Source organism: Bombus vancouverensis, chromosome 6 (assembly GCF_051014615.1).
Source record: "Bombus vancouverensis nearcticus chromosome 6, iyBomVanc1_principal, whole genome shotgun sequence".
Classification (NCBI taxonomy): Eukaryota; Metazoa; Arthropoda; class Insecta; order Hymenoptera; family Apidae; genus Bombus; species Bombus vancouverensis.
In genome coordinates, this window is record NC_134916.1 from 9,807,224 (window position 1) to 9,834,577 (window position 27,354).

At 46.5% G+C, this 27,354-nt stretch overlaps 1 protein-coding gene across 1 annotated transcript in view; it reads left to right on the forward strand.

Annotated features, from left to right (window-relative positions):
* Positions 1 to 806: 806 nt before the first annotated feature.
* The window catches only part of LOC117158145 (lachesin), a 35,599-nt gene continuing 9,051 nt past the window's right edge, over positions 807 to 27,354 (forward strand). The window contains exons 1-3 of the mRNA XM_033336763.2: positions 807 to 1,028; positions 4,356 to 4,483; positions 21,323 to 21,420. Of these exons, the coding sequence (XP_033192654.1) occupies positions 4,357 to 4,483; positions 21,323 to 21,420 (225 nt within the window). The 5' untranslated portion in view covers positions 807 to 1,028; position 4,356. The remainder of the gene's footprint in view (positions 1,029 to 4,355; positions 4,484 to 21,322; positions 21,421 to 27,354) is intronic.

Consider the following 27,354-nt stretch of genomic DNA (forward strand, 5'->3'; position numbering starts at 1 on the left):
AATAAATGTTATTTCGTACAAAATAAATGTTATTTCATAAGTTGGGCACGTGGAAAGTCAACTTCGCTCGGTCCACTGGAAAAATTCCACCCCAAGAGTTTTTGGTTATACGTTCGGTTCACGATGGGGGTGGGGGTTGGTAATCGAGATCACGGGAATCTTTCGAAATACGATTTCGGAAGAACGTATCGAAAGCGGAAGTGGGCGCAGGCGCGAACAATATAGTGTCGGTTGCTTCGATCCCGAGGCTCCTCCTCCCCATTACGGTTTTTTTCCTTCTTTGACATCGCGATCAACGTTTAGACTCTTTTCTCGTTTACGGGTCGTCAAGCGATCGAACGTCAGAAAGCGCGAAGCTTCGTGGACCGCGGAACGCTTTTCGACCAACGAGCGGCAAACTCGTGCCGCGATATCGTTTCGGTCTCGAACGATTTCTTCCGAAAATCCCGCTTTTCTCTCTCGCCCTTTATTTTCCCGTGGTCCACGCTGGCCGTTCACTCGCGCTCTACCTCCGCTTCCTGTTCTTCCCTCTTCGGCGACGACGTTCCGCGTGCATCAAAGCTACATAATAAATTGAATATTATATCCAAGGGTGGTGCGTGGTGTGGCGTGGACGGAGCGAGCGAAAGAAGGAGGAAGAGGCGGAGGAAAGAAAGAGCGAAAAGAGGGAAAGAGGAAAGTGGAAAGAGAGAAGAGGGAAGAGGAAAGAAGGGACAGGAGGTCCTGGACCTGCGCTATGCGAGGCAAGCGTTCCGTGACGGAGCGTTCCGACGCTCGACTCGCTCGACGGCTAGCTCGACGCTGTCAGTACACGCGTCTCGACGCCCGGGGATGCGTCCCTTGCCAGAAGCATAGCGTGACGCTTGGTTCAAAGGTTCGAGCTCGATCGGACGAACGCGTTTTACCTTTTCTCGTACACCAGTTAACAAGAAGTGTGTCGTATCGAAAAGAAAACAGATACATATCGATCATCCATCTATGACGCGCCGCGTACATTTACGAATATAATGCTACACCTTTCCCACGAGGTAATGTCAGAACGGCGACGTACATAAGTTTGGAACCAATTGGTTGACCAAGTTGCACGGCTATCGTTAAGCGCGTACGAATCGGTTGGGCCAATAAGGACGAACAAAAGTAGAACGTGAAACGCGAGTGTCCATCGATCGTCAGGATCGTTCGATAGATCACCGTTCGAGGCATTCGATTCGCAAATTCCCAGAGGATTTAGCAGCGTTCGGCTGGTGGTTACCAACGATCACATAGCGTTACGAGCGGTGATTTTCCGCCGGGGCCATACATCAACGTGATATTTTCCAACGGAATTCCCTGGTGAATTCCAAGTGAATTATAAGGATCATAGGTACGCGTGGACGGGCTTCTAGCTGGCCAGAATCGAACGGACGTCGATTAATTTTGCGATAACAATTTGCGAATATAACGGGACGATAATCCGAGCTGGGAAATTCAATTTTCGATATCGGAGAAAAAACTAACGACTACCGTCGATTCCGCGATGTATACCCGAAACGATCGGAAATCGTTGCCGCTCGGCCGATCAACGACGATCGACGGCCACGGGATCCCTCCTAGAGACGAGTAAAAACAACCGGCGATATTCGCATATGACGCGTTTTTATCGAACCGGTCACCGTAGATGGTCATAGCTAATGGCCTTGTCGTTGACTTTGATAAATTCGTCTCCCGAAGGAGATTCATTACGCGGTAATATCGGACGAGTATGAATTTTAATATTGTCCCGAACCTACTCTCGCGTCCGAGCGTTCAATTTGTTTAGCCGCCAAGAATTCGTCTGATTCGTCCGAGCAATCGTTACGTAGAAGCCGAAATTACGTTTCGATATTTACTTGGAACAGGTTTCATGGTCTTTTCGCGAGTAAGATTAATCGATTGGATATGTGCGCGCGAAAGCCAACTTGCCGTAACGATCTCTCGTTACAACGGTAACCGTTCGTCTTCGATGGAACGTCTGTTCGAAGGGAATGGTATAACGATCGTGAGACCCGAAACCCCAAGGACACGTTAATTTCGCGTCTAATCGGTTAATCCTGGATGAGGTAGGTACGATCGTAATCGTCGGTCGGCCAAGGCAGAGGCGAAGTCTTTCGCAAAAACGGATACTCACTGCTTTCAACGGCATCCTAGATAATTAATCTGTTTCTCCGCAGAATAGTCTCGTATTTGCATAGTTACGCGTATGCAAATGATATATGTACCTTTCTGCCATCCTGTTCCAAAATTATTCTTCGGATTGCGAAACGGCGAGAGTAAACGGTCGAGTCGAGTCGAGTCGATGCGATTCAACGATCGCGATCGCGCGAATAAATCTTCCCGAAAGCGTATAATCGCGTACACGGTGAAACTGTGTCGACGGTCGACACAGGATTTCACCGGGAAGACAGGTGGAGAAAGGAGGAAGGGAAAGAAATTAAATCCGCGCGACATTCGTTGAGATACGTTCTCGCAAGGAAAGGGAAACGTTCGTGGAATAAAATTTCCGGTCGTCCGACAACTTTTGCAGGAAAGTACGCGCGCCTCGGTCCTTTCCGTGAATCCGTGATTAAGAAACGATCGGTCTCGGCGCCGATCGATCGCGATAATACGCGTCCTTCTCTTTGATGCGAGTAATTAACGATCAACGAGGATCCTCGATCCTCGATAAAGCTCGGTAATAAAAATTACAAGTTCGCATTTTCCTTGATTATACGATCGTACTTGCAGCAAGAGAACGGAGCAAAGTCGTTCGAGTTGCTTGGCCGTACGAAATTTAAGCCGCGCTTAACGCCGTTTCACCGTAATGAAGACAAAACGAGGATTCCCAATTTTTCGGGATTACTAAATTGCTAAAGAAAGACATCCCCCGGGGAACTCACGCGCGCGGGATAGCCATCGTCGAATCGAGATCAACTTATTTCCAGTACAATGCCAAGCGAGCCATTAAGGTTTTTTCCTTCCTTCGTATCCTTCGTGCGAGCGAGCGCTCGCAAAGACATTTCCGACCATTTCGCCGACGAGGCTTTTAAATCGATCATAACGTTTGCACGATTCTTTTCTCAACGGACTATGTTTGCGGACAAACAGCTCATCATGGTAAACACACGGAAGACGCTCGGAAATGGAATTTTGCTTCGAAAAGTGAAATCTCTTTCGCCCGGATCCTTGTATTATCAATCTGTTCGAAGAAGCTTTTAACGACGACGAAAATCGAATTTTCTTCTGCTTCGTGTACCTTCGTACAAACGTTCGATTCTATCAAGTGACTAGCTGGAATCGATGCTTGGAAATTAGTATCTCGCGGGTAAATACAGCGATATCATCGGCGTGCTTATCTCGTCCAATTAAAAATCGTTTCTCGCCGAATTAAAATCGTTTCTCGTCCATCGTCCGGTCTTCTACGCGACGTTTGTTAATTCCGCTAGGAAATCGTCGGATTCGCCGTCTCGTTGCTACGCATAGATTCAGACGTGCATTCTCGCGAAATACCGCGTGTAGAATTTTCCTTTGCCGCGGATATCCCCGAGGATCGGGAACGAAGGTCTCTGCTGGATTTTCATCGAACCGGCGGATCTTTCGCCCGCTTCGCTGAAAGCATCGATCACGCGTCAACGAGATAAAACAAAGAACGTATAATCTGACATCGGTTCGAACGAAAAAGATACGACAGGCTGTGTCGATGTGTAAAAGTGCGGGCGTGCGAGAGTCGTTGTTTACCGTGAAAAGAAACAAGAACCGTATCGCGGTAGAATAGGTGGGCCGCCGGTGGTACACGCGACAGGAAAGGAGAAACTTTTCATTTAGTCCTGCCGTAAATAAGAAGGGGCGGTCGTGCCGTTCGCACTCATACCATGTGTATACGAATTTTTCGTCGGACGGTGGTAAATTCTGCTCGCACGCCGGCTGAAATCTGTGCTCGTAAATGGTCGAAATAGTTATTTACGGGATAGCGTGGAAAAGATAATTGCGTCCTGCCTTGGACAGAGAAGAAATCGAGGATGTACGAGTAATACCCTGATACCGTTTCCCCGATTTCTTCTCCACCAAATGTGCATTACGTGAAATTGCGCGAACTTGCAGCTCGTACCATCGCCTGACAAATGTATCGATTGAAAAATGGGAAGAATGAAAGGAATAATAAAAAAAAAGAAAAGAAAAATAAACAGGAGGCCGGTGTACGAAGAAAAGAAACAAGTAGTAAAAGGAGTTTGGGGTAAAGAACGGGGCAATGGGTACGAGTTAGGCGAAACAGAGAAAGCAGAGATTGGAGAGAGGGAAAGATAGATAGAGAGAAAGATAGTCATTATTATTGTTCAGGTTTCTTTTTCTTCCACTTTCAGAATGAGGGTGGCACGGCTATTACTGTGCTACGTACTTCTCGAAGACTACAGTACCAATCTCGGCGGGGCTGCAATTACTAGCGACGCCGCGCGCCAGGACGCCTCTGCGACGAATCCTACGCTACCAGGTATATATTTGTCGGTATATGCTCGTTCCCGTATATCGAAAAGCATTGTTTTCTTTTTCGAACGCGTGCCACCGACTGACAGAAAACCGACAGAAAGCCGACAGAAAACCGACAGAGAACCGAACGAATCTTGGCGTTGATGCCGCGGATATAGCACGGTGCACGCGACGCGACGTCTTCAACGCGGCTCGCCTTCGTTCCCGACGTTAATTACGAGGCCGGAAACGAATCAACTTTCGCCTCTGCGTGGTTACGCAGTGACCGTAATCGTCCTGACGATTAAGCTCGAGAACGTCCTTGAAAACTTTTTCATCTCGATTTCCTGCTCCGCGGAGCGGTACGGCGTTTACGCCGTACGGAGCGCGAAATTAATTTTGCGCCCCTAACGGATCGAAACGAATTACAACTATTACGGCAGGTAACAACGAGCGAAACTGTACAAACGATTTCGCGGCTCTGGCTCGCGTGTACATCGGTGATAACTAACTTGGACCAAATTCCCAAAGCCGATGACTCTGTCGTCCGACCGCGTATTATTCCCGAGAGTCTCGTCGTTTCCACGACGCCTCTCTCATCCGCTCCAATATTTTTTTTTCTCTTTCTTCCTGTTTTTTTTTGTCCTTGTTTCCTTTGTCTCCTCTTGTCCCCCCTCCCCCTTTCTCTTCTCTCCTTCTCTTTTTTCGAATTCAGGACGGTGACAGAGGTGCTCGAACTCGTCGAACTACGCACGTCAAAGGGTTTAATTACTGCGGTGACTTCGCGTGGACAGTGCCCAGTTCGAATCACCTAATCGCGGTTTTCATCGGTAGCTTCTGTGTCGTTCTATCGCATTCGTTCTGTGCCGCGTAGCTTTTATTTCCGTGCACGAAAAGACGCATCAGGATTTTTGCCATGAAAAACCCGGTTACGTGCATCGTTATCAGCCACGCTCGTTCTCGGCTCGTACTTTACATGGCTAATCGTCGACTATATACGCAAATATATTCGCAAGCGTGGAAATGAACGCGTATTTTTGGCAAATGTGTCTCTTCTTCCGCCGGGATATAACGCTGTAGCAGGTTTACTCCTATCGTTAGATAACAAAGAGAACAGTGGATCTATAGAGCTTCAAAGCGGAGAAATCAAAGTATACGTGGTGAAATCTCGTTACCAAGAACGAATGAATTCGCGAGAAACAACATCGAAGAATAGATGAATTCCCAGTGGAAGAATGATTCGTCCCCTGCTGTGCAGATTTCGTGGATTCGACGTTCGGATACATCTGTATTAGTAGCTTCGCGATGATGGCCGTCGATGGTTATCCGATCTTTTGTTTCCCGGAAATCGTTTGTTCGCGACAGAAATTATACAGAGTGTAGCAATCTTTCTAAACGAGTCTTCGGGTTATTTTATGGATATGAATAAAAACGAACGTTACACGAACGTAAGTTTGTTTAAAGCTCTATTAACTCTCGCCTGGCGGAAACTTGCCCGTCGTTGTTACGAGTCTCGAACGTTTTACAGCGAAGAGTCCGACAAAAAGAATCTTTTCCTCCGTGTGGTACTAAAATTCGCTTGAAACTTGAAATTATTTATATCGTTTGATATTTGAATAATAACTCGTTGATGAAGTTTGGAAAGTAATAAACGTGAAATACCGGTATGTGCCACATGCAATTCAGCTTTCATCGTTTGAACGTTAAAAGATGACAATAAAAATAGGAAATACGAATCGCATCGTGACTTGTAGTTACTATATTATTCAAAAAAAATAGAATAGATTTCATAGATATTTAATTAATGCAACCAATTAGCTTCGTTAACTGTCACTCTTCCATTTCGGCTGCATCTCAAAATTCCTATCGATGCGAAACTGACGATGATAAATAATTCGCTTTACTACTCTGCGAATTTAATTTCGATCCTTTATCTCGATAAACCAATCAACCGTTTTATCGATTCAATATGACCATTAATATTTATTAGAATTGTTCATAAACAAAAGTTCGACGATGTAAGTACTTAAACTCGCACTATATCGGACAGCAAAGCATTATTCTCTCCGCGTTTGTGTATTTTTATTGCTATTTTCAATGAAAGCTTCAATAGCTCAGGAATTTCAATAGCTGAGAATGTAACGCAACGTGTAAAATTTATTCGTTTCGATACAAAACGACAGACTTTGAAAGTTCGTCTTAAAATATACGTGAAATATATTATCTTCTTATCGTTGTTACGAGTTGCAAATTTGCCGTAAATATAAAAAAAAACCGGTTAATAATCGAATCAGATAAAGGATCCTATCGATGGTACTACGAGTTAACGCGTTTTAAATAAATGGCAAATAAATGGTAAATAGTTTAGAAGACATTAGAGGAGATAAATTATCACCTCGCTGATATCTGTTATAAAACAAATAAAAAATGGCACCTATTGGTATCTATGGGAACCGAAGGATTAAACGACCTATCTTCGTGTAACGTTTGTTCGTTGTTTATGCTCGTAAAACATCCTGACAAAGTTTGACCAGAAAAACCTACAACTATACCCTGTACATAAATACTATATATTTTGCATACACGTATACCGTGTGCATTATATATACAGAATGTTCACGATATATCGGGGTGGCGTTTTTCTCGAAAACGGCTTTCGAAAAAACACGACGGCGGGAAAATTTTTAATGTCCTTTATCGCGAATATGATAGCGTACGGGAATTTGTCATATCCGCAGTATTGACCTTGAGGGTCACAATACGCTGCGTGTTTGAATTCTTCTCGATGCAGGTTTTTGTACGATATAAACAAATTTATAGCATTCCATTTAGAAAAACTAAAGTTCGTCATCAACGTTCACCCGAATAACACGGTACAACACATATGAAAAATTGGCGTACGCTATCACACGTTCGCCGTAAAAAGCATTAAAACCTCTGTCATTTTTCCCTAAAAACTTACCATTTTCGAGAAAAACGCTGGTCGACTATACCGCCAATGTTACGTGTATTTCTGTACATGTTTTGCCCGCTGGCAAATCGCTTTTGATCGAACAATGTTCGTTCAACGATTCGATGATTTCCAATTACGTGGCACGATTGATTCCCTTCTTTGGAGAGCTTGGAACGCTCGACAGTGCCAGGGATACCTTAAGTTTAATTTAAAGTTTGCCTAAGTTTAATTTAAAGCTTTAACTATATCGCGTTCATCGTGTTTAAGAGAAAGTTGTGCCGGCGCGCGAGAACCATCGGCGTTCGATGTGTCGAGAGAAAGCAGTTAACGCGTTTTAATTTCATCGCAAGCCGCATCGAGCTTTGTTAGTTCTCTCACTGTGGCAAGCCACCAATCGTCCCAAATCTATTTGCGACGTTAACAATGCGACGTTTCGTTGATTACTCATTAGGGAGGGTGTAACAGCACGAGATCAGATAAGGGGTTACCGCAGTGGTTAGCGATTATACATAGCCATGATGGAACTAGGTAACGCCTTACCGGAGGCCTGCACGCCGTTACACGAGCATAATGTCCTTCGAGAGCTGCTAAGTTGGCCGTGGTATGTCGCTTAAACGGATAGATAACGGGAAAGCGGGGTGACTGATAACGGTCGCCGACAGGCCAAGAATAAACAAAAGGATATGATTATCACGGAATGCAAAAAGAGAAGATCCGAAAGCTGTTCGACGAACGATCAAGGCCACCTGTTCGTAATTAACGCTGCAACTACCAAGACGACGTTTAAACCATAAATTTTCTATCAAATAGATGAAAACGAGAGGTATATGAAGGTGATATAGATATTAAGGTTCGTAAGTATGGCCGAATACTTTATCCAATTTGTAACAACGGTACACGAATGTTGGTAAAATGTATAAATTAACGAGAAGAAGGTCCGAGACTGAAGATCAAAAGCGATACTTACACAATCTTCTTATGTTAAACTGACGTAGAATCAACAGATAATACGATATAATTATTTCCTTTAACGATTTGGCGAGGCTGTATTAAAATACGTTTATGGTTAAGGTAAAATTACCTGCAACTACACGCGCGTTGTTTGTAATTAACGGGAGGAAGATGTTGTATAAAAAGCTATAGAATAAACAACAAAATATGTTGCAGGCAAAAGTAATACTGAATTATAATTACGACTAAAAATATTAACGTTAGTCGAACAAAACCTCTTATCTTTTAACCATGGTAGAAGTTCGATGCTGGCAGAAAAGTACGGCCGTCGAGCTGTCATTGTGCGTTTCGCTTTTCGTTTATTACGTCCACAATGACGTGAAACAGCAAAGTGCTACTAACGAGTCAAATAGGCCGTTTGGAAACATAAATCGGCGAAAAATTGTTTATAACTGAATTTGACGAATTAGGCTGTAAATCGTTCAACTCGTGTCAAATATTCTGTATCGATAGAACCGAGTGATATTACGTGTATTTGTCTGACATTTAGAACGTTAATGTGTATTTGTCTATTCGTGTTTCAAATATTTGCGTAGATTTTGCAAAGTGTGGAGCATTTATCAGAGATAAATATAAAACTTGGACGATAATATGGAAATATGGAAGATGTCTGGTATTAAATTCAGCAACGTCGAATCCAGTTACAGCAAGAGCTAAAGAACTAACGGCAGAGACAGCTTGATCGAATTAAATCAGATTTCCAAACACTTATGCACGGTGGCGTACTAGCGAACGAGGCTGTACGTATATAATGCAAAATAAACTTTTATGCATATATCTCGCAAGAAATTATTCAAATTCCCAAAAGCGCACCGTGGTAAATCTAATCTGGAACTTGCGTGAAAAATGATAAATTTCCACTACTGCGACAGTTTCGACGTTAACCATGAAGGCTGCTTACGTAATTGAAATTGATAACGCGATACAGCGAGAACGTAGGGAGAATAAGACGCGATAAGAAAGAAGATTCATCGGTGAATACAAAGAAGGTCTGACTAACTCTCGGGGATCTTCCGCAAGATCTACCCAGAGTGTGCAAAACGGTTGTCGAGTTCCCTTTCGTTGGCACGAAACTGCCCGAGTTTCGTGTCCCGGAGCCGCCTCGCGTTGGGCTCATTGACGCGCGAGACCATCGAAAATAGCGGAAAACGACAAAGTTTGTTCCCAAGGCTGGCGCGTAAAGCGACGAAAGCTCGCTGGAAGAAGAAAAGGAGGGGCGGTTGCGAACGACGACGACGACGACGACGACGACAACGATGGTGGTGAATGTCCCTGAAGTTGAAGTAGCTCCACTCGGCTTGCCTCGACTACCCCACTAGCTCTTTTCTCTCTCTCTCTGGCCGGGCCCGTGCCGGTTACTTCACCAAGTTTTTCCTTTGAGGATGAAAGATATTAATTAAACTGTCACAGACACGGTAGCAGAGAGCTTCTAACTTTATTTCGCCACTTACAAGTTTACCGCTTAAGCGGTTGCCGCGCGTGCGCGCTCCTTTGCTGCCGATCTTATCCCGCAAGCATCAGAACGCCATGGTTCTGGTTATGAATGCGAAGTGACCCCCAGGGCGCAGCGTGCAACGCGTGACTAACGCGTTCATTTCCCTGACATAGTGCCGCTTCCTCCTTGGCTCGTCTGGCCTCGGCTGGATCCGAAACGATTCGACTCGGTTTCCCGTTAGATACTTTTACCCTCCAACGGAATCGATCACCGCCGCGGTAGGATCGTTCCGACGATTTGTCAAATTGTCCATCGAAACCGAACGACCATTTCACCAGCGTGATCGTAATGGAATCGATGTCGAAGTTCGCGTAAGAACAATGGCACGGCGAGGTAAAAACGGTATCTACGAAAGCTCGAAACCGACGTAGGTCCTTTTTTCCGGGTCAAACCGCTCGTTTCCGAAGACCCACAGGCTCCTCGGTAAATTCCTGACAAATGAATCGATCGGGGACACCGAGCTCTCGGGGTTCCAGCATATCTGGCGGTCGCTTTGAAAAATATCGTTCCGTCGAGTCATCCTAATGATATTTATTATCAGCAACTAAGTTGATTGGCGAGAAAGCGCGCAGACAGGCTTTAACTTGTTCGCGATGTATATCGACGCGAGTAAACGCTTTTCCAGCAGTTCCCGAGACCCGCCGCGAAAACTTAAACTCGCTTCTTCGGAAAGATAAATTGTGAGAGGTTAACCGATTAATAAAGCTCTCCGTTAATCCATCGTAACGTCGCTCCTCTGAAATTTCACGGTTCTATCGTCGCCACCGTCTACAACCTCTCTTCTCCAACTTGTCGTAACTCCGCTACAAAGTCAAGTTCGCCGTTTCCAAGAATCGGCTACTTCACTGACGAGGTACGCTGGTTATTAAAAAATATTCGGTCGGAGCGAGGCCCGGCAACGAACCAACGAACGAATGATCGAGCCGGAGGTCACCGGTCAATCGTTCTTTCTCGATTATCGTCGACGACGATGGGCCGCTTATCTCGCTCGAAACTCCTAATTAAACCGTCAAAGTATAAGCAGCGCGCTCTCGTCCCCATACCTAACGCAGCCTAATATCGCAAACATCCGCGTGGTTTGCGTTAGGATGGCGCCTAGGAGGTGGAGGTTACAACGCCCGGAGAAACGCGCTGCAAGAGCACGAGATTGACGTTAATTACCAGCCGGTAATGCAGACGCACGTGACCACGCGCGCCAGGTATGCGCACGGTGGGAGTCACGATACTCGCGAGCCTTCATCGAGGAAAGGATAGTTTGGCAGACAAGGTTCCGACGCTTGGCTCGCATATTAGATGTAATCTCCTCGCGCCTCCAGCTTTAAGGACACGCGCCGCTGCGGTCATACGTGCGGCACGCAGGCTCGTATCAGAGGACGAAGAAGGCGTGAATGGAATAATCGTGCTACGCGTACGATGACGCGTGTGAAATGCACGCTATTCCGGTGAACATGCGGGAGTAAGGGGGCCAAAGTTTTAAACGCAATTTCGTGTTTGCGCGTGAGCGCTGCGGCTGATCTTACTCGGTGTACCGCGTTCGTCGCTAAAATAGTTTCGAAAGTTGGCGCAACAACCTGGAAACCTTAAGCACGCCCTAACGTAACACGCGCCAGTTCCGCTTCTTTTGTTTTCTCAACGGCTTCTTCGTTCGACTTGGTTAATTGCAAATTGCACGGCTCCCGCGGTTATTTTTCGAAGCGACTCGAACGTCCGAAAACTTGAGGACAACTTAGCGGAAGTGGAATACGCCGAAATTAGATTTTCGGATGAGCGCCTTCGCGAAGGCTGCCTGTTCCCACACCTTCCACTTCGTTCAACCACCCCCTAGGCATCATTCTTCGCTCCACCCCATTTTCGTTCCATTGAAAACGATTCAACGGCTCGGAACGCGCTAATATTTCCGTGGTTCCGATCCCTGGTAAAACCGGTCGCGATATTTCAATCTGCTAAAGTTGAATCACGTTTGTCGTGCGACGTACATACGTACATTATATATATGTATATATATATATATATATATAACATATATATATACGGTATTTAGTTGCAAATTTCCCTGGCTCGACTTTAATAAACCTTTTTTCCGCTGGCAAGGATGGAGAGCATCTAGCTGCGACATATTAAGGGAGCGTGACGCGAATCGCGAGCGCATAATGCGCGTCCCCAGCTGCTCTGGTCCGCGCCTGTGAGCGCGCGTGCAAGCTTAAAGTATGTGCACGTATACGAGGCGCGAGTGGTCGGGCGGTTGAGTGGATGTGCAGCGTGCAGTTAGGAAACCTTCGTGTTCCGCATGTGCGATCTTACTAATTTCCGGGATCGAAACTTGTCCTAGAAGGAGGAAGGGTTGCGAAAGGTGGCGGAGGGTAGTTGGTTGGCAGCCGCGGTGGGGCGGACAGGTCCCAGGGACATGGGCGCGAATTCGATTAATTAAAGTACGAATTCGCGCCGCTTCGTGGAAATGGAATTATCGCGGCGTAGTCGGTGACGACAGAGGCGACGGTGGTGGCGGCGGCGACTCCACGCCATCGACGTTTCTACGCGACCGAGAGGGTCGAACGGAGCTTCCCGGTTCGTTCTGTCGCTCGCCTCGGCCCACTACCTCCTCCTCTTACGGTCGAGGTGAGAGCAAGTCCGCCGACAGGGCGGCGATTCCAGAGAGGGAAAGGGACAGCTGGGTGCAGGTGGGTGCCGGTGGGTGCCGGTGGGTGCCGCGCGGTGTAACAGCTTGCGACTTTGAACGCGTTGAAGCGAGAGCAGGGAAGGGGGTTATATATTTACGGTGCTCCATCGCGGAGAAAAGTTTCGGCAAGGATTCGAGCCGTGAGAATTTAAAGTCCCTGGAATCTGGGTAAAAGAGCGACCAACTTTTCCTTCGACTTGCACTGGCGTTTCGATAATCCGCTTTGGTATCGTTCCGTTTGGTCCACCGAGAATACCCGAAATCGCTCGGTCGGGCGTTCCGGCAACGCTCCGTCAGGATTGATCAAATATTTATTAAGTGGCCGTCGAGTTTGCGTCGTTTACGTCCTTTTTTTGCTGCGGTGACTTTAACGCCTTTTTACCCTCCTGATAAATGCCGCGCACCTACCCATTATCCCATCCACCAGCCGCCTCGATATTTACGTGGCGTACTCCTTGCATAATAATCGTTAGGAAAATAAGACGAAGAGCGTAATCGTTGAGGTTGTTACAAGGCGTGTATATGCAGATTAACGCGAGACGATGAAAAAGTTGAAAGACATCTTCGTTGTTTTTCGTTGGCCGATATTTTGCTTGCATTGGCGACAAATTTTAACGATTTCCACTAGCTGAGAGCTGACGTAATATTCGAAGAGCTATACGAAGCCGCGAATGAACTCGTTCGGGTGAATCTCGTGCGCTCTCCTTCTAAACTCGACTGTTATTTTAGTAATCGGCTTTAGTTTTGCCTGTTACGATCCGACGCACAATGAAGTTTCAGAGAAGCGTTTCTTGAACAACGAAATTCATCGATTGGTTGAGGTGGTCGGAATTCGAGCTCAGCTGCAACATCTAGACACGGAGGAGTAGGGCGATCGTTCGATAACGCGGAATTGTCTACGAGTACGCGGATAAGATTAAACGAAAGGCCAGCCGGTGAAGATTACAACGGTGGTTACAAAGCACGGGAAAAATTACTGCGATTAAGATACGCAAAGGAAATTTACGACGTAGCGAAGCCGGAGCGTAGCTGCGCAACACGTAAAATCTGAGATTAACATCGACGTTGAAGGCAGAGAACTAATTTCCGTTCTCTTTGAAATTTTGTACAATTCCAGAGGCGCCGTTTGCTTTTCCGCATACGTCGTCGGCGAAATACGGTTTTGGTTCCTGTTCGCGATAACCGCTGGTGCAACGAAACGCGAGTTCAGTGGATCAAGAGCAATCTCGGATCTCGTGACTACGCGCGATGCAAAGAGGCATCCTTAATGTATTTCTACGCCGCGGTGCTTTAATCCGCGATTTGCGGTCCACTTAGTTTCTGCAACCCAATTGTTTCAAGCCGCGCGATCTCTCGAATCGTCTCCGTTCGAGCGGCGCTCCAGCCTTTCGGCTGGCTTATGCCGGCGGCAACGCGTCACAGACGCGGACAGACGACAGAGAACACTCGTGTCATACAACTTGTATACCTTCTTTTCCCCTCCACGACAAGGACAGCTACGATGATAAAAATCTTTTTGCATCTGCATAATATCATAATAACTATGTAAATCAGAGCGACGAACCAGTCCACAAACACAATTGGGCATTCGTATGCTAACTTTCCATCCCCCGTTTCCCACCTCCTGGCCTCCATTTCACTTTGCTAGGTACTATATATACACGTGTATAATATATATATATGTATGTATGTATGTACGTAGCTGGTTACCTAACTCCGATAACGAGTTCAGTGCTCGAGAAAAAAAAAAAGAAAGAACCGCTCCAGCATCCACTTTTTAACTATTATTCACGCGTATAACAAATCTTTTGTCGGAAAAACTTTCTTCCCGAATGAGTCGTGTCACTCGCGTACGTGAGACTGGCCTTGTGTTTCCTACAGGTGAGATCCAAGTTGGCGATAATCGAAGACAACTCGCGAAAGTTGGACACAGCCGGTTGGACGTGGCGAGAACGAGAAACAACGAAAGTATTCCTTGAGATTTTTATTTGGCTGTTGGACTACACCGGCAAAGGACGTGCATTACGAACGAAACGATTGGAATAAAAGAAACGGCGACGATTCGTGTTTGAACGAGTACGTGGAGCAACTCGCGCGTCTAATGAATTTAATAAGCATCGTAAACGCGTTGCAACGAGGTCGATTGCGACTTTAAACGGGCGGTACGCAGATGGTGCCCCACCTTTCGCGAGCCGATGCCGCATTTATTAATCGTAATGGTTATATAATTGCGCCTTGTGTATCCATCGTCGCGGTAATAGCTTTTATTATTCGTTGGCTCGCACTGATCCATTTTACACGTCGATTCCTACTTTTCGCGATATTAACGCATCAAATATTATCTATCGCGTGGCACGCTGAATTTATATTGTATCACGGGAAATGTAATTAAATTGATCGAATTACATCGCGAATCGTGATTAAAAATTGTATTATGAAAGCGGCCGACTGGTCGAACTGATGCGCGATTAATTAAAACGGCAGTCGAGTACGAGATTGATTTTCTATAGATGTAATACGTAATCTTTTACTCGACCGGAATACATCAACGGCCATCCACGTTGTCGCTGTGTTTTACTTTTCTCCATCTATGTAACTAGCTCAAACATTGATACCGTTCCTTTAATAAATGAATGGTTCTGCCCTTTCGTTTCCTTCTCTTTTTCTCTCTTGCTCATTCTTCGGATACCCCCTCGTCTCGATTTTCTTTTTTTTTCATCCTTCACTTCGGACGAAAGGAGAACGACGACAGTGACACGACAATTCTCAGATTTGCTCGTCAAATATGCCGGAGGATTTAATAAATGCAGCGTCTCGCTAAAGTTTCGCGATGAAACTTAAATATCCCTGAAATGCGAGCTAGAGCAAGGGGAGGCCGCGACCGTGCCGCGAAATTCCTATACTTGGCTCTTCTCTTTTTTCTTCTTTCACTATCTTTTTTTTTTTCTCTCTTTTTTTCACAAATTAATGCTTTCGCCGGGATAAAAATTTGCCGAGCTCTGCCTCGAGAAAAAGGAACAGAGAGATGTTTGCTCTTTTGGAAGCGAAGTTGCCTTCCCTTGAAAGTCAAGCTTCCTTCTGTACTCCCTCTTATATTCAAAGTTCGCTGTTCTATCGTAATAACATGGAACTTTGTTAAACTCTCGTTTGAGGAAAATCTTCGTTGCCGTGGATCCTCAACGTTAATGGCCGATTCAATCTACTCTTACCGATTTCACGCGAAATACATCGATTTCGCAACTTTTCGTTATCATTGGGATCCCCCGCTTGGAAAATGAAGCATTATTGCCATCGATAAGGACCGATCGAAGCAGAAATTCCAAACAGTTGCCAACTTTCGGATCTTCCATTGGAAGCGACCGTGTCTCCGATAAGATGACAGGAAAATACAATATTCATTTTCGAAGGTCGCGTAACTCGCGATAGCGGCACGTTACCGCGATATCGCGTGGAAACGTAAAGTATCGACGTACGATGTTCGCGAAGGTTTTTGTACGAGAACCGGGGCCTTCCGCGGCGAAAGGAAAAAGAAAAACACGGGCCTGCGCTTCTTCGTTTGAGCGTTGCTCATATTTTCGTTCCGGCGGTGTCGACCATTTCTCAGACTGTCTTTCCACCGGAGAACGATTACGGTGTACCCTCCGGCAAAGGTAGCAAGCCCCGGCTCGAAATAAGAGAGTAATTTGTCGAAGGTGGAAAACGTATCGTGATACGCCCGGTGATATGTATTTTTATGATAGGTGCGGAAGACGCGTCGACGAGAAATACGTCGAAGGAACATCTGTACGGTTCCACGATTCTTTATTCACGGTAAGCGATGCGAGGGCACCGGCGACACGTAAAAACATTCTTCTTTCGGCCGCGTCGATTCGTCGTGACGGGCACCATGGCCGGCACAAAGCTCCACAGGCCATGGTATCGTCGAGTGCCGCTACCAATTGCAGTCCAATGTTCGTCGACCAAGTCCCTAAGATCTCTGAAATACGTCGAGCGATATTTTATCCTGTCGCTGCCGATGCTTCCCATCCCCACGCGCTACGCGATAGATCCGATTCGACCTTAAAGCTCATTCTCTTCTATTTCGCTACTCCTTCGTCGCTTCCACTTCCAAGTATCATAGAAAAATTTCCAAATTTACGACGGCACGAGAAAACTGCTTCATGGATATTATTGTCGGACGGGAATTCCGCCTTTTTTTTTTCCTCTCGACATCTCTTTTCCATTCTTTCTTTATTTGCGAATATCCGCCTATCGATCCTGTCGTGTTTACTCCCGACGTTGTACTTGTGCTCGACAAAATATAAAAATAACGACCGTATCGATGGTATATAAACGTTAAAATCAAACGGAGCGGAGCGCTTCGCCTCGTTCCGCCCTCATTAATTTTATTTCGTTGCGTCCATTCGTTTCCGCGATACGAGATCGCCGATTCCACGCACTCCAAGGTACTTAGCGATTGAAATCGGAAAACATTTTTGACATCGATGAGCCGGAGCAAGATTGGCTCCGTAACGTATCGCGCGTACACTGCCAACGGCAGATCCGAATATGCATTTACCAAGTATTCGTATCGCCGTCGCCTCTAATTATCCTCCTGTTGGCGCGTGTATTGAAATCGCAAAGTAGAATTCCATTCGCGACAGCTGGACCATGCTATCGCGGCTATTCGGCGGTAGCTTCACTCGATAAGATGCTACGGTAATCTGTACAGCGGCGGAGATTGAATTATTTTTCTGCCAGAATAATTTTGCCATAAAATAAAAGCGGCGGCAGCGAAACTGGCCTGGGTGAAGTCGCTGTAGACGCACCCACGCCACCGACTCCGAATACGACTCCAGTTCCGACTCCAGCTCCGACTCCAGCTCCGACTGCGACTCCCACTTCGAAGCGATCCGCTCTCCCCGCGCCGCTCCATTCTCTTTCCGCCGTTTCCTCCCGGTTCCTTGGAACCCCCTTTTTCTTCCTTTTCCTTTCAGCCTCGCAGCTCACCGGTCGCCCGTTCACCGTTCGTCGTTCGCTGTTCGCATGGCCACTCAGCTCCGTTGCCTCCGCTATTTTCCTCCACGTTTCCTTATATTACATTCTAGATACGGCTGCGAAGACTACGCTGCAACTTGAAAATTCCTTCCCTCTCCTGTTTCTGTCAGTGAATATCTTATCATAATAGCTACCGAGCTGTTTTCTTAGGTCCGCCGGGCCCAAACTCTTTCCTCTATCGTGCCCGCACTGCCAGTTGCTTACTGCCACCCCCGTTCGCTCGACCCTTGCTCTTCGAGTAGCAAAAACCTCGCAAAGCTACAGCGTTCTCTCTTCAACTTCCATAAGCAGTTACGACCCCGTATCTTCGAGTATCGCGCACACGTCCACACACAGCTGCAGCGCAGCGTTTTTCCGTTCGATGCACACGATGCACACCGGTCGAATGCAACGCTGGAGCGTCTTCCGGTCTCATCGGGCAGACTGGTCCACGGGTACGCGTACCGTTCATGCCATTTCCAAACTTTGACTCGTTGGGTACGCGATATCGCGCCATGTGGCCACCGTCCGATAGCACCGCCACCGCTTCATTTTCACCGAACCGTTCGGCTCGTTCTCCGTATCGAAGAATCTTTCTCTTTTTTCCTCTACCTTCCCCCTGCCCCTTGCCCTCCGCCTCAGCTCGTTTCCAGCTTCGGATTATTCCAACTTTTTTAAAACGGCGCCAGAAAAGTTCGCCCGGCCAGAGCGCGCGCAGACACATCGCGAGATTACCGCGATCTACGCTCGATTCAGTTTAGATAACTTTATACGGAATTTTTAATTTTAGGATCTATTCGGTCGCATTGTAGGAACCGTGATTGGTATACACGCAAGAAATTTGATGAATCGGAATAATCGTTAAAAAATTATTAGATGAATCGGCGACGTTAACATCTGGTTTTAAATCTCAGAGTATCGGAAACTCGTATCCGCGATCCGATCCAGAAATAACGAGTAAATGTAGAAACAAGAAACAGCATATTTTGTTCATTGTCGATGTGAAACTAGCCGGCTGGAAACTTGTAACGTTAAGATCATTTCTTATCTTGGTGAACAAGAAGAACCGCGGCACCGAGGTCTGCAGAATAAAGGAGTTGCAGCACTGGGTCGTGCAATTTTCTTTGCTACGAAAACTTCGTCGGGCGATAATACTACGAGAGCAGGTGCAACGTCGTGATGCAGCATTTTCATGACATGCTCACCAAACACGTAATTACTTATCTGGTAATTATTCTATATTAACGAAAGCAATTAAAGTGTACATAATCCGCTACTTTAATAAGGTTCGCGGATCGCAACAGTTTATTTGTTTTTTGTCAGAACTACCAATTTGAGTTATGTAGGAAGCATTCTCGTTATTTCTGAACCAGATCATGCATATTAAAGTGATAATTGCATAATGTTATAACGATAACCTCGTTGAATATAATTAAATTTCTTTCTCGTATATTCGACGGGTCTCTGTTTCAGCCAATCTCGATACTCGTATCGTTGATTTTCTTTCTTTCTCTGTTGTTCGCTATTTAATTTCACGAATCAGATGCGAGTTTTAGCCAGATCTGCCTACCTAATCTCGTTGCTAAACGCTTCAAACGAGTTTCAGCCACAGTAGACTGTGGAGTTGACGAACGATTGATAAGCCGTTAGTTTTCTTTACCGCGAGCAGACAGTTTCTGTCAGTTCTTCTCGTTGCACGTTTCGGGATGTTATTTCGTATTCGCGAACAGTTTATACCCTACCTTTACGAAAGAAAATTCTTTCCAATGGTAGTTATCGTTGCGCGTATCGTATTTCTAAAAAAAAGCATGTTTTTCGAAAGAGATTTTTAATTTTCGGATTGAAAACTTGCTACTATATCCTTTACATGTAGAAGATAAAATAACGGTGACGTATTTCTGTGTTCTAATTAACGAATTTTCTGATCGCTTTGGTTACCTTTTACATCAAAATGTGATAATTGGAAAGGGAGATGTTATAAACGCAAGCATATCGTTTCTGCCTTTCCGAGTCCTGAAATCTCTTCTTTCGCATTTTATGCATTAAAATCATAATTATTTTGTTTCCATGGAACAGTGCGGTGTCTTTCGTCAAGAGACGCCGCAAGTTTCTACTTCCCTGTGCTATTTTGAAGATAATTTATTCCGACACAGAACCATTCCATAGATTCCCCTTAACGTATAACAAAAGTTAGATTATGAGAAACTATGAAACTTCGATTAATATGACTGTAGAAACGGACGAAGTATTTAATTATACAGACAGAACTCGAACGCGACAGACTTGCAATTATTATTCATAAAAGTGTTCGCATATCCTAGAAAACAAATTCTCATCTACTATATTTATTTATCAAAGCACAAAGTAACGCATGCTAATTATCTTTTATGGCAAAACGTGATATTATATGAAAACATTCAAACAGGTAAGAAGCAAAACGTATTGCGTTTGTACAGTGTTGCCATATCCCGTTACAAATCTGTCAACGGCCTGCTCTTCGGAAACAACGAAAGAATCTCTCTCTCTCTCTCTCACACACACACACACACACTTTCGATTAACGTGAAAGGAATACACAACGCTAACAAAAGCGACAGAGTCCTCGTCTTTCCGTCCCAATCTTTAAAATATCGATACAGCATCTCGATTACCGTGTCTGTAAACAAGAGCGAGTATACGCGTGTTGTCGATTTCCGCGATATAGACAAATACCAAATTGAAGTATCGAGTAATATGATCGATACGGGATCGTTGTAACGTCTCAATCTTTGCTTCAATGGCGACTAGTCCAACGGGTGAGGTATGCTCGGTTGGCAGCCCTGACTAAGGCTTAGGGACCTTATCTTTTCACGTTTCCGTCAATTCGCTCGTTCGGCATACTATTCAGCGCATTTTTCACAGCGAAACGTCGGTGTCCTTTTCATCGGTGATAAACGTTCGTTCCCGAGGAATGTTTACGGGGGAAAATTCTCTCTCTCTCTCTCCCTCTCTCTCTCCTTTCTCGATCCATCGGCTTAACATAATGCACACCAGGCCGGCGTATCATCTTTGGCCATTAGCCAGTGACAGTGCATCCGTTGACAGGAAATTGAAACTATGCTTCACCAGCGACTGTTCGATATTATATGCGCCAACAAGCTGTTAATCGCTGTCATTGCGCCATCACGTACGCTTTAACGAGGGCTACGAATCACTGCTATCGAATCCGCACCCGTTGTAAACGATGTGAAATATGTTTCCAGCTACACGAAATATACGCACCTTTCTATTTTACCGGGCTGTCGCGATTTTTCCATACCTTCCCTATAAATCCGTCGCTGTTTTTCCTCGATAGAGGATACATTCGAGTAAAACACTCACGAGAGACAGAGAGACAGAGAGAGAGAGAGAAACTAATTCTAAACGCAGTTTCGTTACAAATTTCGTTACAAAAGACTCGTTGTGGCGAACGTCGCGTATGCGACGGGTAGAAGCGTTGCGTGTAACGAGACCGCCTTTGACCGAAATTAGAACGAGAAGCACGCGAAACGCGAGAACAACGAACGAAACGATATGACAGTCGGAAGTTGGAAACGGCTAGTTTCGTTCGTTGCAGGTATCGGCCGTCGTAACTCCTTTTTGAAAATGTGCGATCGTCGCGGTACGTTTGACAATAACCAAACGATATCATACGTTATACGAGGATGAAACGCAGGATACTGGTTTTTTGCAGATCTGCCGAGTTTTGTGCAGCCGATCGGTAATGTGACAGCGGCTATTGGTAAAGAAGCCGTTCTACCGTGCACGATCCGGAAACTAGGAAATCACAAGGTAAGGGATTTGACGATGGTTTTATGGGAGGAAAAAAGGAGGGGTGGGAGGAGTTGGCGTGGCTGTGGAACGTTAATTAGCCAGGCCGGCAGCGTAAGAATATAAACGGGTTCGTTGGTTCACGAGTCGGCGAGCTCGAGTTGTTCACGGGTCACGAGGCGATAAAGGAATTGGAGATTTTCGGTAATCTCGTCGCAACAAATGGGTCGCGTGGATGCTCGTGGCACATGTCAGCGGCTCGCGTCTTTTTGCCATTTCTCGTCCCACCACTGTTTCGCTATTCACCACATACACCATCGTCACCTCTCCTACTCTCTAGCTCCTTCTTCCAGAATAACTTTCCAACGGTTTTCCGCGTGGAGAAGGTCGCGCCCCGCTCATTCACCAGGTGGAGATAAACCGAAACTTCGTCATCCGGTCGTACAGGGTTCGTCCAACGCGCAACAAAGTCCCGCGGAACTTCTCGCCAGGTACACAATTCATTAAGCTTGGCACTGGCTAACGAGGGGAAATTAAGCGGCGTTCTGTCGCGAGTGATTAACTCTTTGCGTGGCCGATGTACGTGTATTCGTATTTGAGCTTCTTTCGCCGTGGTATTTCAATTTCATGCGAATTAACGACAATGTGGCCGGTAACTATGCGCGGCCATCGACGCTTCCTGTGACAGATTAAACTTTAATCGACGCAAAATTTGAAATACCGTTAAACCTCGAAGCGGCGAGTGGTTCGTTTCGACCGGTTCTCGTTTCTCACCGTAGCCTCGTACCCCTTCTATCCATCTGTACTCGGCCGCGTTTATATTAATACCGGCTGTTCCTTTATCTTACGGTAAGGAATATTCCGATTGTCGGTTAGAGAAAAACGGGATTAGCCGGAAAGAAGGGCGCTCGTGAAAAGTTTTCGGTGCTTCGATGTGGGCGGCTGCCGTCGCTTTACGCTTTTTGCACAGCAACAACGCAAAATATCGGAGAAATTTTCGAAAGTTTATTCGCCGACGAGACTGGTGCCGGCGTCGGCGCCTAAAGCAAGTCTACCGATAAAAACTACGGAAAACAGTTAAAACAACGGTACCGCGATGAAATTAATATTCAACGGTTGGTACGGAAAGCGTCGTGAAAATTTCAAGCCGATTTGTCAACGGGAATGGGCGAATTTCGCGGCGAATCGCCGAAGGAGGGAAATTGCCACGAATACAACGTGGATCGTACACTTTCATCGCAAACGTTTAAACGGGGAATTTGCGGCACGGCGACGATTCTGCTGGTTGCCCGGGGCTGTTTCGCCAACGAACGCAAAATAAGACGGCGTTTCATCCCGCGGCCCGAAAGCAAGCTATTAATCGACCACGAAGTTTTAGTCAGTTTATATCAACGAGATGAAAAACGTCGACGAACGGCGCCCCGCGACCAACCTCGAAATATCATTGCACGGAACGTCCGATAACTTTTCTAACCCGATTTGTTTTCGACGTATTCGATACACGTTCATCGGTATTCGATGTTACATAATCGAATTTCTGGCAGTGACGCGCGCACGAATGTTTGCATCAGCCGGAACATCGAGCTCCGTTTCGCCATCGAATCCTTTTTACTTCTCCGCTCTCTGTGACAAACGTCGCTCGAACGACCCAGTAATTAGAAACTAAAGTCGAGTAACGACGATGTTTTGCGCGCTGCTGGCCGTTTCGCTCTTAGCGTGGAGATTTTCCCAGCAAACTCTCAACGTACGATCGAACACGCGTTAAAATCCGTTTTTGCCCGCGCGTGGTATGAGCCGCATCGCGTCGTGTCGCGTCGCGTTCCTGTTATTTTACATTATTTTCAGAGGGTACGCTTTTAACGCGTTCGTTCCACCTACGTGGTACGTTCGCACAACGTCGCGGACACCAACGCACCAGTACACCAACTACCGAATAATACTCGACAACCGCAGGTTTGTATTCACGCGAATCCATTCTGCGAAACTACCGTCCTGGAACCGTAGTCGCGTTACCCTTCGACGAAACGACCCTGTACCATTTGGCCTTTAACCCAGTCCGATCGGTGCTTTGCAACCAGATCCACCCGCCAAGTAATATCGACTCTATTGTATACGCGACTTATTTGCCTCCACCTGTTTCACACCGCGTTATGGTTAATTTTTCGATGGTCGGCGACCATATTTCGAAATTAGAAGCAACGATTCGCTAAATAAGTTTAGGCGGTGGCGATCGAGCCGGAAACCACGGATCCCGACGTACTCCGATGAACCGCGTAAATGAATTCGTTTCGCAAACGACTCTGCTCCGCGCACGATTTTTACCAACATTTACTTTGGCTGTCGTCCACCACGCGCCCATCACGAGCGTTTCCTTTTGCCTGTGCGGCGGCGTCGCTTCGTCGGTGACGCGAAATAAAATAATTAAAGGAATTTCTCTTCATTGTTTCGTTGAACGCGAAAATTCTAATTTGTGAAACACGGTGTCGACGGCGACGCGTTATTGAAAACACGACGGATAAACAAGCGCGTCGATGAGATGAAAAGCATTGTTCGTTCAGAGGGAAAAAGAAGATGACGGAACAAGGTCGCTGTAGATTGTTAAAAGGCTGGCGAACGCTATATGCGAAAGAAAATTTTCACATATTTTCATTTTTAGAGGCAACGGTCGACCGACTTCTCCCGGAAACGTATTCTTCTCATGCAAATACACGGGCACATTGTGTCGCTGAGTTTTCACGCGCGCGTTAACTCGCGAAATATCGCCGTACGTCGGCAGGCAAATAAACAAACTTGCGGGATCGGAGAACAATCTTCTCGCAAAGAGTCGCATGCATCGCGACTTTGCCGGGGCGACACAAAAGCCCGCACGTAGTCGCAGTTACCTCGAAGAAATCCAATTCGCAGGAATGCTGGCAAGTTTGCCCGAGCAACGCGTCGCCTCTGATCAAAACTTCACACGCGGCGCGCCGTTGCACGCCTTCCCTTGTAACGCGTTTCCCGCGGAATTCCTTTGATCCATTGTTGTGCTAACACGCGCGAATTTAAGGCGCCCCTATTTTCCCAAGAACGTTCCCTCTTTCTATTTCTTTCATGCTGCAGCTTCCTCCTGCTAAACCCCAGTTAACCGTTCATGAATATATAACGCGGATTTGCCGTGGGCCACGCTTTCCAGGATTCGCGAGAGAATTTTCTTGCGGCTTCGAGTCGAAAACCAAACAGGTCCGGAAGAAAAAAGAAAAGTCGACCGATCAATCCGTTAAACGAAATGGACGACTGGTTTCGTCGCGAGCAGAATAACAGGGGTGGAGGGGGTGAATCGAAATTCGCCGCGGGGAAAACGTTTATTTCTAATTTGTATTCCGTAACACGCGGCGAAATAAAAGGAGAACGTAACGAATGAAATCGATAAAGGTTGGTTCGCCAGCTGGTCGGCAAGTTGTTCTTCTATTTACTTCGTGCAGAGTTCCTCCGCCGTGTTTTCTTATCCCTGTCGCGCTAGTTGCCGTCGATTTTTCTAAAGTCCCGCTCTGTCTGGAAGAGGAAGGAGCCTCGAGACGAGTCCGAAAGCTTTTAGTTTTACGCGACACTGTTTCGACCAAGTAAAACGAGGCGAATCGGCGAGACGCAACCAGCCAAACCTTTCTTTCCCTCTTTATTCCGGCTTTCTGAAAGCTGGATCAAGGAAAAAAATGGAAGGGGATGTTCCCTCTGAAGACCGAGGCAACGTCGCGCGAGGATACCGATCGTCGAACGCAGTCGTTTACACCACCACCACCATCGCCACCGACGAATTTGAAACGCGTGTGCGCGACTTCAAAGCGATTCTCTTCTACTCTGCCAGTGGGAAAGACGTCTGACGAAAGTAGAAGATTTATGGCTTCTGAAACTTCATCGGACATATTTGGATAGAGTTTCTCGCGTCGTGAATTCATAAAGGAGAGCGAAACATCTTTCTACGACCGTCTTTTGTCGACCAACAAATATTATGCAGCTTCTAACGCGAGATATAGTACCTGTATAAATGAGAATCGTCCGAGGCACAAGGAAATGGTAAGATGGTAAGCCGATTGTGGCTGCTGCCTATATATATTCGGCAGTTCGTCCAAGTTGCTATAAATTGGACACGTTCGGATCGGGACTCGCTGGATATTTCCTGTTTGGCGGATCTTTCGCGTGCGAGCAGCACGGCCAGAAAAGGGAAAAGCGAAGGAAACGACTGTGACGTCTACGAGCGAAGATGAAAACAAAGAAAGGAAAAAAGAAAAAAAAGAAAAGAAAAAAGACGAGGAAGATCGAAGGTCGAGGCATTTCGTCGACGTGATTGTAATCGGAATCGTTCTTATTCCCTTATTTATAGGCGACAAAATCCTCTCGCCGTCTATAACGTTTGCGCATAAAAAGCTCGTAAAAAAGGGAAAAAATACGACAGGCCGGTGGAGGTTCCCGGGGGAAATAGAATTGGTCGTGGCGCAACGAGAATCGAAAAGTGACCGATCGCGTGGAGATCCTCGGCGTCAATAAAAAATAAAGTTATCGTCTGTAGACGTTTGGCGCGGAAAGATTTTCAATTCAGCTGGCGATTCTGTCGAAACGGTTATCGCGCATGTTCCTCACGTTCGATTGACGCATCGTACGAGCCGTGTAATGATTCGAGTTTCAAGCAACGTAAACTGACAATGACGGGCGAAAAATAAATTAGCATTTAAAATGCAGAAAGCGACGGCTGGTTTCGACGCAACGACTAATACGCGTACACGTTTAACGCGCCACGCCACGACCGATCGTTCAACGCGCACTCGTTTCAACGTTGATTCAATTTCCGCGATGGAACGCGAAATGACGATTCCGATGACGATCGATCTTCCGGCGGAACGAGCGACGGAACGTTTGCCGCTCGAATAAAATAAATTACCATAGGAAAAGCCGCGAGAAGAATCGTGCGATTCGGTGAAGCTTGGTGGGCTGGTCGAGGATCTCGCTGGAAAGATGCTGCAAGTTTAATTGCCGTCGCGTCAGTTGACTCGTCGTCGTTTTGTACGAATCGGTCTTTCACGTTATGAAAGAACCGCGAGAACGATCGACTCGGTTCCGTTTCATTCACGGATACGGAACTTTCACTTCCATAGGTCTGTCCTTTTATATCGTTGGATCTATCTCCGGATAATTCCGGGCCAAAGTAGATTCCTCCTCGGTGCTCGTTTTCTCTCCGCCCCCCCCTCTTTTTTCTTTTTCATTTAATTACGTTCCACCGCCGCGTCACGTTTTCGATGACTCGCAATTAGATCGTCGCGAGATCTCGACGCGTATCGGTTGCTCGTGGATCAACGAACCGCGCGAACGCGATTTCCTTCTCGCTTTCTGCGCCGCGTATTTCTCGAACGGCCAGATAAAATATATCTACTTTAGATCGATTTCGTCGTAGGTTTTCACGGCCGATTTGCCCCGCAACTCGCCGTACATCTTAGTCGCGCGAAACGCGAGTGCGCGGAGCGATACGACTCGACGCGACTCGATGGATCGTCGAACCGGTGCAGCGATCGGCCGTCTCTCGTTTATCCGATCGTTTCGTGTGGATTCACTTACACCTTACTTGCCATCCATGACGTTCCATTTCTGATTAACACCGAAGTCTCGTCGACGGCGCGACGACTTTGGCAACTCCGTTTCTCCCTTTCCCTTCCTCTAGCCGCCGGTTTGCCGAAGCCTCTTCCTCCGCAGCCTGGTTCCCATCAAGCATCGATGAACCGGAGTATTTTCGGGTATGGAGTCGCTGCCAGACCGATCGAGGGTGTAGGAAGCAGAATGAAGAGAGGCAGAGAGTACAGGGGGTTGCTGTTGAGGGAATGCAGTCGGGTGGGGGCGACGGCGGTGAGAGAGACGATGGGTGTGAGTTGGCCGGAGTGGTGTTTCCCCGGGGTAAGCACGAGCATATACTTGCCCGGGGCTTATTCAGAC